This window comes from Arvicola amphibius, chromosome 6 (genome assembly GCF_903992535.2).
Source record: "Arvicola amphibius chromosome 6, mArvAmp1.2, whole genome shotgun sequence".
Classification (NCBI taxonomy): Eukaryota; Metazoa; Chordata; class Mammalia; order Rodentia; family Cricetidae; genus Arvicola; species Arvicola amphibius.
The window spans coordinates 19895338-19908055 of record NC_052052.2 but is presented as its reverse complement, the minus strand read 5'-3'; the positions used below and the strand labels follow the sequence as shown (position 1 = coordinate 19908055).

General features: G+C 49.4%; 2 protein-coding genes across 5 annotated transcripts in view; one reads left to right on the top strand and one right to left on the bottom strand.

The window, feature by feature from the left end:
- Eya3 (EYA transcriptional coactivator and phosphatase 3) overlaps nt 1-3950 on the top strand; it is an 85836-nt gene extending 81886 nt beyond the window's left edge. For 2 of the 4 annotated variants that reach the window (XM_038332912.1, XM_038332914.1), the window contains one exon: nt 403-3950. In XM_038332912.1, the coding sequence (XP_038188840.1) occupies nt 403-483 (81 nt within the window). In that variant the 3' untranslated portion in view covers nt 484-3950. The remainder of the gene's footprint in view (nt 1-402) is intronic. The other 2 variants (XR_005285737.1, XR_005285736.1) reach the window with 2 other exon arrangements.
- On the bottom strand, nt 3914-12507 carry Xkr8 (XK related 8). The gene is made up of 3 exons (XM_038332915.1): nt 12168-12507; nt 10264-10460; nt 3914-7967 (listed from the first exon to the last, which is right to left on the bottom strand). Exons 1-3 carry the CDS (start codon nt 12458-12460, stop codon nt 7270-7272), a joined length of 1188 nt encoding a protein of 395 aa, XP_038188843.1. The 5' UTR covers nt 12461-12507; the 3' UTR covers nt 3914-7269.
- Between the last annotated feature and the right edge of the window lie 211 nt (nt 12508-12718).

Below are 12718 nucleotides of genomic sequence, written 5' to 3'. Positions count from 1 at the left end.
CGGCCTCCCAAGTGCTAGGATCACAGGTGTTTGATACTACATTCAGAAATACTGATTTCTTATCACCATTTTATTTGATCCTGAAAACCTTAAAAGCTAGGACAGGTATCTCTTATAAAAGCATAGGTAGCCCTGGTCTACAAGAGCTAGTTCCAGGACAGGCTGTAGAAACTACAGGGAAACCCTGTCTCGAAAAACCAAAAAAAAAAAAAAAAAAAAAAAAAAAGCATAGGTAGCATTGAAATCTTATACACATTCCTCATATTTCTGTGTCCTGTCCTGTACAAAGTTCTAACACAAGGATAGATCATTTCCAAGAGCCTCAAGGAGATGTCTGTGGAGGAGAGGGTGTAAGTTAGGTTCCAGAAGTTGGGCTAATTAGCCTTCCTTCTTCTCTTCCAGCACAACATGCCCTTCTGGAGGATCACAAACCATGGAGATCTGGTGTCCCTGCACCAGGCTTTAGAGCTTGACTTCCTCTGAGAACTGGAACTAGAGCCTTCCTTCCTTGTGAGCTTCTTTTACCTCCAACAGGAGTCAGGCCAGAGCCCTCTGAGATCCTTTTCTCCTGTCTGTCTGTCTGTCTGTCTGTCTGTCTGTCTGTCTGTCTGTGTCTCAGCGCCCTTCCCCTTCTCTTGTGTTCTTTCTCTCTCTCCATGGAATGCTGGCGAGAACACAATCAGAACCAACTGCAGTTTTTGCTAAGAGTGAGCCGCGGCCCATCCACAGTCCAGCAGGCGGCGGCTGCAGCAGACTCTGATGCCACTGCTGTGCTTAGTTCTGTTTCGTTCAGGAAAGAAGAGCGAGGACAGGCAATGCTGGGCGCCGCTGCACCTTTGGTGCACGGACAGACTGGGAGCTCCTCCTGATCATGCTGACGGAAAGTGTGTCCCCGAGAACATCTCCTGTAATCTTAGACGTGGAAGTCCTCTCCCAGTGAATGGGATGTTACTTTTGTAGCTGAGGGTCTGGTCTCTGAAGCACTCCTCCCCCCTCTATGAAGAAAGCAGTGTGTAAAGTTTCCGTGACAGTGGTAATGGAAATGTCTGAAATACCTCTCTGTGTCAGCAGCACCCTTTAGTGGCCCACGACTCTGCTTTCCAGGAGGCTCCTCACTGTCTTAGGGCCCTGGTCACTTACTAACTTTAGACTTTGGCGTCTCCCATCTTGTAAGCCTCTGTCTCCTTACCGTCCTTCTTCATCTGTAACCAAAAGTCACAACCCTGGAAACTCCTTCCCATAAACAATAAATCTACACCTTTAGCTCATAATTTAGAGACTGTCCCAGGAGGCTCACCCTCCAAATTGGAGAGAAGGGACTTGGGGTCCTTAGGAAGGAGTCTTGGCTCCTGAGGTAGGCGTCTTCCCAGTGCTCCTCCTGCAGAGCAACTTCTGTTCCAGCAGATGCTTTCTCTGTGGCCAGCTCAGTCGTCAGATGTGGGGCTCACGCTCACGCTCCCTGCTCGCTCTCAAATCCACTTCTCTCCATGCAACTCTGGCTAGCCCCGCCCACTCAGGTAAAGTCAAAGTCTTGAGAGCAGGCTACACCTGCTTCCTTTGCCCTGCACTTACATGCAGTTATCCAAACTTATATTTGCTCAGATCTGTGTCTGGGAATAGAGAGCAGATTGCTAGAACCAAAACCCAATTTCCCATGAAATACTCCGTTTCTCAGATGCCATGCTGAAGTGGGAAACCAGGCCAGAAATACTCTCTTGACTTAAATGCCTGAAAATGGAACCCTGAACTAGTTGCAAGGGCCCTGTCAGCCTGCCCCAGATGCTTTGGAGGAGAGCTTGGGCCTAGTCCCAGCCTTCAAGTCCAGCTGGGTTTTGTTTTTTGGCTTTGTTGTTATTGTTGTTTTGTTTTGTTTTGTTTGAAGGCACTGTCCCTTGAGGACCAATATGGGTACCTGCTTAATTGGGGTAAACTTCCCTAGAGTTGAGGAAATGTGCTACTTTGGTCCTCAGGAGGTCCTTGACCAACCACTGCTACAGTCACTGTCCCCAGAAATGCTGCAGCACAGAGGCAAGGTCCCTCTTAATGCCAGGCTACCGGACAGCAGCAGAAAGGATGGCACACCATCTTCAGAACTGTTGGCCAGTACTTCTGAGAGCAGCAGTTGAGGAAGGGGCTCAGACAGGAAGTGAGGTTGGTGTTCCATTTCAGTCACTTATTTGGCTTTGTTTTGAGATGGGGGTGGGAACAAAGAGGTGGCATCTAAGCCTGACTTTCCTAGGCTACATTGAGCACCGCCATCCCAACACTGCCTGGCTTTTTTTTTTCATGGTTCATCATAGAAAACTCGAGGATAAGTTTTACTTTGAAGCCTCAACCCCGTCTCTCGTTGCCAGTGTAGATTCTTGTCCTGGACAAAGGCCACCTGTTGGCTTCTAAGACTGTCACGTGGTGACACACAGCCTGTCATACCATGAACACTGAAGGGGAAGCTCTTCATTCTTAGAATGTAACGTGGAATCCCTTTTCATCTTGCGCTGCCTGCCCAATTTAGCTCTCTTTTCAAAAAGAATTTGGACTTGGCCAAGAGAAGCAAGGAGATACTGAGCTGAGCCTCCGCTCTGGCAGCGACCACCCTGTCTGGGCAGACAGGAAGCAAGGGTGTATTGGTGTATTGCTGCCCTTGGCATTGACTTTCCCTCCCTCCCACAAAGGCTTGGGTAGGAAAATGAGCTGGCAGCATTAGGAACTGTTGGTACTAGAAAGACGGCTCGCTAGTTAATAACACTGGCTGCTGGTACAGAGGTCAAGCTGTGAGTGCCCACAGGGCTGCTCACAACATCTGTAACTGTAGTTCCAGAGGATCTAATGCCCTCTTCTGGCACCAAGCACTTACAAACATGCAAGAAAACACTCAGAAAATAAAAATTTCTTTTAAAAATCAAAAGCTGTTGGAACTTGGAGCTGCAAGAAACTGGGTCATTTCATTAAAAGGTGGCCGTCTTTACTGGACAGAGCACCCTGAGTAATCACTGGTGCATCCTTCCCTGCTGGATTCAGTGTTCTGGAGGGTTAGTCTGGACATCTCATGGTGTGGGCTAATTCTAGGAGTGTCTGTGGAGGTGCAGGACTGTCCTGGGATATGAGGTGACTTTCGAATGTAAAACTGACTGTGCCTTAGCATCACCCTGTCCAGTGCCCCTGGGACAGCTGGTGATGTCCAGGAGAGTGGATCCCTGCTCCAGAATTTAGGTGCCTATTTGGGCTTTTAATTTGGGGGTGTTCTGTCTTTGTACAAGTTGGGTGTCATATCTAGCATCCCAAGAGACTCGGCACAGCTTGTTTGCAATTCACACAAATTCAACCTTCGCAGCTCCAACTAGAATCTGATTGACATATTGCAGTTGCAAGCGTGTGGCACTTCCAGACACTACTTTGAGTGGGAGTCACAGTTGACAAGAGCACCAGGCAAAGCATGGGGGAGGGGCTATCCCCCAGGTGGCAAGCCTGGCCCTCCTTCACTCCTCCAGGGTGTAGCAGAGGCCCTTTTTGAGTAAGTTTATGTTCCTTGCTGCTAACCTGGTCTTCATCTTCAAGAAGCTAGAACTATCCAGATAGACTTATTGTAGATGCCAAGTTGGAATTCTGAGGTCAAATATCTTATCCACAAGAGGCAAAAATCTGCTTGTGTCCCAGCCCTGTCCACAGGCCACCTGTCCTCCCTCTACCCCGAGTCAGCTTTAGCAAGCAGGGCTCCCTGGCTGTCTCCTAGCACACTGAGCGGAGCCATCCCATTAAGGACCATTTCTACTTGGATCACCACTCTCCCTCTGGACTTCCGATGCCTCTTTAGCAGGAAAAGGCATCGGTTGGGTTGGATATATTTATGTGACTGCGGGCATTTGTGGCTATAGAATCCTTGATCATAATGTTATATGTAATGGGAACTATCTTATAAACTTGAATAAAAATAAAATTTTTATTTTCTATTAGTTTTCTCATTTGTCTTTTTAAATATGGTTAGTCCAGTTGCTGAGCCATGCAGGGTCCTAACCAGGGCTTCGTTAAGAAAGATGTCACCCTTTCAATAACTGGGTCATTAATTTCATACATACAAAAAGTGGTCATTTGGTATATGTTGGAAAACAAGGAATTGTTTTTATTTCAATTGTTTCTAGAATGCACTGCTTTTTAAGATGTGGAAATAAAGTAGATTCCATGAGCTGTCAAGTATGCTGAACTTGAGTAAAGAGAAGTCAGTCTGTGCTGAGCATAAACTGAAAACCAGTAAAACAAACTCACACAAACCCTTTAACTGGCCTGATCGCATGTCATATCAGCCAGCTTTTCTCCAGTCCTTCACACTGGTCTGAGTGGCTGTTACTGTCTTATTAAACAGCCGAGAAACCTTTTATTACAGTGAAGTGAATAGGATTTGTTTATCATTTTGAGGATCGGAAGCGTCAGACCACAGGTGAATTTCCTCAGGAGTGTGACGACATCTCTTACCCCGGTTAGTGGTCTGTTAGCTGTTTGTGCCCTGCTCGGTGAAAAACACAGGTCCAAGTGTTAACTGCCCCCCCAAATCTCAAGAGCAAACATCTCCATCTCCTCCTAACAACACTTCTCCCACAAACCCTCCATGACATGTAAACCTTTTTCATTTTTCTTTGTTCTTCTTTTTGGTTTTTCAAGACAGGGTTTCTTTGTGTAGCCCTGGCTGGCCTGGGACATGTAAATCTTAAGATGATTATTTCTAAAACAAGTTTCTTGTTTAAAAGTTCTTGGGGGCTGGAGAGATGGCTTAGCAGTTGTTACATGCACTCTCAACCCTTCCAGAAGACCCAGTTTCAGTTTCCAGCACCCATATAGCAGCTCCTAATTGCCTGTAACTCCAGCTTCAGGGGATTTGAAACCCTCACACAGACATACATGCACATGAAATAAAAATAAATTATTTTTTAAAAAAGTTATTGGTCAGGTATGGTGTTCTTGTCTGTAATTCTCAGAAGCAGAGGCAAGATCACACTATTTTACCTCCGTGCCAGTAAGTGGCTGGCAGAACTGTCTGAGTCCCAGCACTAGAACCAGAACCTTCTCTTCCACCTCTGGCACCTTTGTCCTAGTCCCTGTCTCACCAGACCACAGACTTCCCAGAAGCAGAGGCAAGATTGTTAAGAGTTTGGGCTAGCCTAACCTACATGTGAAACCTTGTCTCAAATGGCCAGGAACTCCCTCTGTAGACCAATCTGGCCTCAGACTCACAGAGGTCCTCCTGCCTCTGCCTCCTGAGTGCTGGGATTAAAGACATGCATCACAACCTGGCTCAAGGACATTTTCTAATTACATGTAATGCTGCTGATACAATTTTAAATTCTTTCAGAATAAAGAGCTTTGTGTGTGGTTGTGTACACTTGTAATCCCAGCAGTTGGGAGGCTGAAGCAGGAGAAGGATGTGTTCAAGTTCATCTCAGTAGGATAGACTGACTAAAAACAAGACCAGTGTAATAACTTGTACTTTCTTTTTTTCAATTTTTTAAAATTTTTTGAGTGTATGCCTGTATATGCATGTGCAAAGGCCAAAGGGGGATGTTGGATCGCCTGGAGCCAGAGTTAGAGGCCGTTGTGAACTACCCAGAGTGAGTTTTGATCACACTAGTTTACCTCCACACCAATAAGTGGCTGGTAGAACTGTCTCGGGTTCCAGGCACTGGAACCAGAACAGAACGCTCCATCTCCCCAGAACTGTCTTCCACATCCTAATATGTGTCACTTCACCTTCCACCCAGCCCCTCAAACTCACCTCCTAGTCCTAAAGATGCTACTCTTCAGGCTCAGTAGCAGAGCTGCTAAGAGAACGCACCAAATGTCAGCCCAAATGTGAGTTCTGCTACCTGCCAGATGAGCAGCCCACTCGGGCTCACCAGCTACTGCATCTTAGAAAGCAAAATGCAGTCACATTGTGGGATATTTGTACACTGAAGATACATTGCTTGATTGGTTTAATAGAGAGCTGAATGGCCAGTAGCTAGATAGGAGGTATAGGCAGGACTTCCAGGCAGAGAAAGAGGAAACAGGAGATGCACCTGATGCATGGAGAGAATCAGGCATATAGAATGAAAGGTAAAAAGGCCACAAGGTTAAGTTATAAGAGCTAATGGGACAAACCCAAGCTTTCATGATAAGTCTCTGTCATTATTTGGGAGTTAACTGGTGGAACAGAGAAAGGCTAGTTACAATTTGCCATCCAACATGGGGCTCGAACCCACAACCCCAGGATTAAAAGTCTCATGCTCTACCAACTGAAATGGGAAATGTTGCGGGAGAATTGTTGGTATGGCCCATCCACAGTGCCAATAAGGCCACCTCAAAGAATGGAATCAGCGATTGGTTGATTGGGATTTGCCATAGAATTCTTGAAGGACTGGAGAGATCTGCTAGAGAAGACAGGAGGAGAGGATTTCCAGGGAGGCAAATTGGGGAAAACGTGGAGAGAGGGTCAGCCAGTTGACTCTCCACTGTCCTTGGGTTTATCAGGTCTTTATCTCAATTTCTGCCTCCCGAATTTTTATTATACTAGAACAATTTAGATATTCATTATAAAGTAATAACTAAGTCAGCCCATATCTCTATTCCAGGAGTCTGTACCAGTTTTAAAGGGTTCCAGGTCCCTGCTACCTGCCCGTAATAGAAAGGCTGACAGACTGTATTTAATGGTGCATACTGGTTTGGGAAATATTACACAGTTTTAATAATACTGTTTAACACATGCGCACATGTTCTCTTCCTTTCACAGACTGAGGTAGGAGGTAAAATACTCAGCGGGTCGTGCATGGCCTAGACCACAGGTCCATGAGGCACTTGCTTTAAAGGTGGCCCAAGAGTCAGAGTAGAGGCTGCTGCATCGCACACTGGAGGGGCTGGCAGGGTCGTCACTGGCCTCTGGTCTTTGAAATCAGATTTGTTCAAGTGGGTAGGAAAAGAAGGTAGGGCGGCAGCCAGTTCAACAGTCAGAATGATGTTCCCAGAATATAAAGTGCTCTCAACATTTGTTGATTGATGTGAATGGATGGGATGGGGGTAGGAAGCCTTCTTGAGAACATCCCCAGAACCCCAGGACCTCCTAGAGCAGGCCAGGGAACCCAGGAGACAGGATACCTCCACCAGTTACCTGAGAGGTAAGAATGGCAACGTGAGGCTTTGGTGACAGCAGCTCTTGGTCGGTAAGGAAAACAGCTTGTATATGATTGGGCTTTGGCCCTTCCAAGGCCCAGCTCTCCGTCTTCCTCACTGGCTGAGTCAGACCCAACCTCAAAGGGCTTCAACCTCTGTCAGAGAAGTCTCCTCTTTGATTTTGGTAAAGAAGTTCTGTGCCAACTGAGTGGCGCGCCTGTTATAAAGCAGCTTAGGCTGCTTCCTAGGGAGGAGACTTCGGGCCCCATCCACGAAGTCGGGCTCCCAGTTGCAGCTAGGGTGCAGCCAGAGGTAGTAGATCAGACGCAAAACCAGCCCCAGGAGGAAGCAGGCTCCTCCTATAATCAAACACACTGGCAAGAAGGTCCCGCTGGGCAGCCGGGTGCTGTGTGTCACCCAGGTGCTGACAAGCAGAATACTGTCACTGAGGATGAAGACCAAGTGGATGACTGAACGGCCTCGGGTGCGGCCCCCAGCCACGTTGAACCAGGAGAAATAAAGGATGATTGCCACCGTCACCCGGTACAGCCACTCAAAGTTGGGGTTTGGCATAAATTGTGTGCCTTGAAGCCAGACCCAGAACAACAGCACCAGCCACAGACTGAAGAAATGCAGGGCCAGATACTGGGGGAAGAGAGCTGAGAACAGGGCGACAGCGAAGATTCGGGGACACAGCAGCAGCAGGTTCCACAGGAAGTAGATGGCAGAGGAGCTCCAGCCCAGGCGAGACTTAAAGGGAAGGCAAGTGCGCAGGGACCGGTGGTAATCCACGAGTGCCCACGAGATGCCCAGGAAGGAGGAGCCGATGCCAAACCCTACCAAGAGCAAAAGAAACAAGTCAGCCTTGAGTGCAGCCTGCCTGGCAACCTCCAGGGCTCACAGGAACTCTGGCAGAAACCCTGAAGTAGGTCCTAGAAGCCCCAAGCTGTTCAGGAGACAGTTGGAGAGGGAGGACACCCAGTTCCAACCGAAGAGAGGACTCTGCTTTCAAATGCTACCCTGGTAGCATAGGGATGGGAGGTGTGTGACGTAGACTCCACTTGGTATTTGGCACTCCTGTGCCTTCGCCCTAAGCCTCGTCTAGGTCCTGTTACCTTAGCAGTTCCAGCCCCCCCTTTCTCCGTGTCAGAAAGTAGACAGATCTCATGGAGTAGCAATAGGCCCTCTGCAGCCGTCCTCAGGACCCATCCTTACTCCCCTCCAGGTATAGCTTGGCCTGTTATCCTGACTTTCCAAGACCCAGCTTAAGATAGGGGTCCTGTCCTACCTCTGAAGTGCCTGCCCTGGACTGGAAGCATCAGGGCCTCCAAGGAGGGAGTGGCATGGGCGTGCCCTGTGCGTCCTCACTCAACAGAAGTTTACTGAGAGCCTCCTGTGTGCCCAGAACTCACCTGTGGCCTGGTATCAAATCTGTAGCTAGCCCCATCTCTTGCCTACCCAGGCTACTCATCCTGCAAACCCCAGCTTGAATAACTTCTGGGGTTGCCCTTCTAGACCTCATTTTTGCAGCCAGAGTAACACTCCACCCACCCCATTAACATAGCAATGGCCTGTTTTGTTTTTGAGACAGAGTTTCTCTGTGCAGTCCTAGTTATCCTAGAACTCACTCTGTAGACCAGGCTGCCCTTAAATTCAGATATCCGCCTGCCTCTGCCTCCTGAGTGCTGGCATTAATGGCTTATGCCACCACCGCCCAGCCTGTTTTCTCTTTGAGCTCCTGGAAGGTAGAAAGCTGATTTGGTTCACCTGGGCTCCCCTGGTGGCCCAATATGTGGCACATAATAAATGTTTGCTCAATCAAAAGTTGAGAAAAGCCTGTCTCCTCATGCTCAACCCACAGTGTAGACCATCTCTGCCTGGCTCTGACCTCAAGGAAATGCCACGTACCTACCAAATGCTGGAAATGAGCACCTTTCGGCAGGCACCTCTCTTAAGCCAGGGTTCTCCCAGGTGCCCTGGGAGTGATGACAGGTGGGTTCCTTGGGGAGCTGCTGCGGAGGACCGTGAGGTATGCAGGGATGGGGAGCAGAAGGGGGAGCCCTGGGTTCTCAGTCCAGTGTGAGGTAGAGCATTGCTTGGTCTTGAAGAAGTCCCTCCCAAGGTTCCTCACTGTCCAGATGTCTCTGAGGGTTTATGGGGCCCTGTGAGTCTCTGCCACCTGACTCTTGCAGTCACTCAGTACACCTAGTGTAACTATTTGTTTTACAGGCTGGGTGGAGGCTCTGTGTATCTTGTTCACTGCTATGTCCCCACCTCAGTGACAGACAAAGAACAAACCCGAGTGTCTGAAGGTTCTCTGTGGGGAGCAGGTGAGGCCCTGAGTGGACCATGTCACATACCCTCGTGCCTCAGGCCCATGGGAACGGCAGCGAGCCCAGTCTCGGAACACACATTAAAAAGCAGCTGGCCTTTAGCTAGAATCAGTGTGCACTGAAACGTCAGATGCGTTGTGTTGCTGCTTCAGAGCCCGAGGCCCACCCGAGCTCAGCGTTTTTGGGTGCCTGTTTCTTTATTCCGGTTGCCAGTTAGGTTACTCCCTAACCCACGCAGCTTGAAGCAGTGCTCAATAAAATGCCCATTACCTAACAAACCTATCATTATGTGTCTGGTAACCTATATATTTATTATCATCAAAGTAATAAAAAGTACAGCACTGGGCAGGCAAAAGCAGGGGAATTCTGTGTTTGAGGCCAGCCTGGTCTATATAGTGAGAGCCTGTATATAATAAATAAATATAAAAGATGGAGAGCAACTGCAAACCACACCTGACACTGGCCTCTGCTTTCTGCACACGTGCACATGCACCTGCAAACACACACAAACACATGCACACATTTGATGTGTGAGGCCCTGGGCTCTATATGCATCCCCCACATTTAATCTGCTCATTACTCCACAAGGTAGTTTCATTTGTTATGCCCGATGCTCAGAGGAGGATAAACTGATAGTCTGAGTCACTTTTCTAACTCCATGCAGCTTGAATGACTTTAGATCGGAATCCAGATCCACTACCTAATGCTCCGCCTCCCTGCTTTCTTTCTGTCCGCCTAAGAGTGGGGACACTACTAACACTGAGAGGCACCAAGGGGTCGTCACTGGCCCTGCACTCACACTGGTAGTATTCCGCATGGCCACTCTTCAGCACGATAGCCAGCACCAATGTGAGCTGTGGTGTCGCCTCCAAGAAACTCTCAAAGAGCCGCAGCATGCTGATATCCAGAGACAGGAAGTCTGTGTAGGCTATATCACTCTCAGTGGGCCCCTCCTGCTGCAACAAGGACAGCCCCTGCTGCAGCCCGTGCAGGCACCTAGGCAGAACACACAGATGCCCAGTGGGTCAGGTCAGTGTTCTGGAAGTCCCTCCATCTCCGACCACTGAGTGCACTGCGGTGGCCTTCAATCCTAGCTTGTCACTTAACTGCTATGGAACCTCAGGCAAGCCACCTAACTCACTCACAGAACCTGTTTCCTCATCCTTAAAGTTGGGGACATACAACTGCCATGCTTGCTGGTCAGGCGTGGTCCCGAGTTCAACCCAACTCACCAAGGCCCCGTCTTAGAGATGGGAAATGGAATTGAAAAGCAAGCAAGGGGCCTGCGATGGCGTAGCAGTTCCGCCGCCGCCGCCGCCGCCGCACGAGGTGGTGCACCTCTAACTCCAGCTCCAGGGGATCGGATGCCCTCTCTGGCCTGTCCTTCACACCCATCCGGGCTGTACTTGTACTCAAAGCCCCCGCCCCACTGCTGGAAGCTGAATGCAGCTTTGCAAAGATCTGAGGGGAATTAATTCCACAACAGATTCTGCATCCAGTCACCCAACCCACACCACACCATGAAGCCCTGCCTTCCATCACGTGACCCTGACTCCTTGACTTTACTTTCTCCATCTCACCCAAGGGCTTATTCGTGATTTAAAAAAAAAAAAAAAAGTCACGGGGGCTGGAGAGATGGCTCAGCGGTTAAGAGCATTGCCTGTTCTTCCAAAGGTCCTGAGTTCAATTCCCAGCAACCACATGGTGGCTCACAACCATCTGTAATGAGGTCTGGTGCCCTCTTCTGGCCTGCAGGCATACATGTAGACAGAATATTGTATACATAATAAATAAGTAAATATTGCCGGGCGGTGGTGGCGCACGCCTTTAATCCCAGCACTCGGGAGGCAGAGGCAGGCGGATCTCTGAGTTCGAGACCAGCCTGGTCTACAAGAGCTAGTTCCAGGACAGGCTCTAGAAACTACAGGGAAACCCTGTCTCGAAAAAAAAAAAAAAAAAAAAAAAGTAAATATTAAAAAAAAAAAAGTCACCAGGCCAGCACTGTGCCAGGAACTGTCCTCACTTGTCACTTCTGGCTGAACCTGGGTCCTGCCCAGTTCAGAAAAAAAAAAAAAAAAACCGACACAATCCACACATATTTTTTGTGTCCAGCCCTGGCTGACTCCAAGGACACAATGAGGAAGGCGGGACCCATCTCTGGCTTCTTCATTCCCTGATGGGGAGGCAAATGTTCACAGAAAAGGACAAAAATAAGAAAGAAGGGGAAGGGGGCACTGTCCTGGAAGTCAGAACTGCTGCCCAGGAAAGGCGTGAAGCTAGCTGTGCCGGGACAGTTTACGGACATGTGCCTTTATTCTGCTCAGAACCCCAGTAGCAACTATTGCCAACCCAGCTAGACACCGAGTAAACTGAGACCAGAGAGGTCAGTGATCACTCAAGGGCCTAGTCACAATAAAAAGAAAAAAGAAAAAACCATACAAGGTGGTCCATGCCTTTAAAGGCAGGCAGATCTGAGTTTGAAGCCAGCCTGGTCTACAGCGCGAGTTCCTGGACAACCAAAGCTACGCAGGGCAACCCTGCCTCTAAAACAAATAAATTAACTAACTAAATTAAAATTAAACTAATAAAAATTAAGAAACACTCTTCTCTTCGGGCCCACATTATAGCAGGGACTTTCTCACTGGGCTTGGCTCTGAAGGCTGTCAACCCACGTTCCTCTCCTCTACGGGCCAGGACACTCACCTGTACAGATAGCCGAGCTGCAGCACATGCAGCAGCGTCAGGAAACGACGCGAGGGCAGCGACTTGTGCAGCTCGGTGGGGTCGGTGGTCAGCCAGACCCAGCTGAAGAGCTGCAACAGCACCGAGGCGAGGCCCAGCAGAACCACCACCAGCCCGGCCCACAGGTAACGGCCACCGAGCACGTACTGGACGACGGCCCACAGATCGGCGGCCAAGTCCAGGAAGAAAGACAGGGTGCCCACCACGCCCACGACCACGTCCAAGAACAGAGGGGAGCACAGCGAGAAAGGCATGGCCCTCAAGCCAGCCTCGCAACCGCGGGCCTGCCTTCCAGCCTCTTGTCGTCGGGCAGGAAGGGGGCGGGGCAGGCGGGAAGGCGGGGCTGAGGGGCGGGACTTCCCCCTCTCGCCCTGCCCTGGGAGGAGCGAGACGCCCAGACCCCGTCCCCAGCCCACCCTGTCCAGAGCTGGGCTTCTGCTGACTTAGATTTTGCGTTTGACGTTCAAAGAGGCGGGAATGGCCGCAAGACTGGAGCCTAGAGCCCCGGCCAT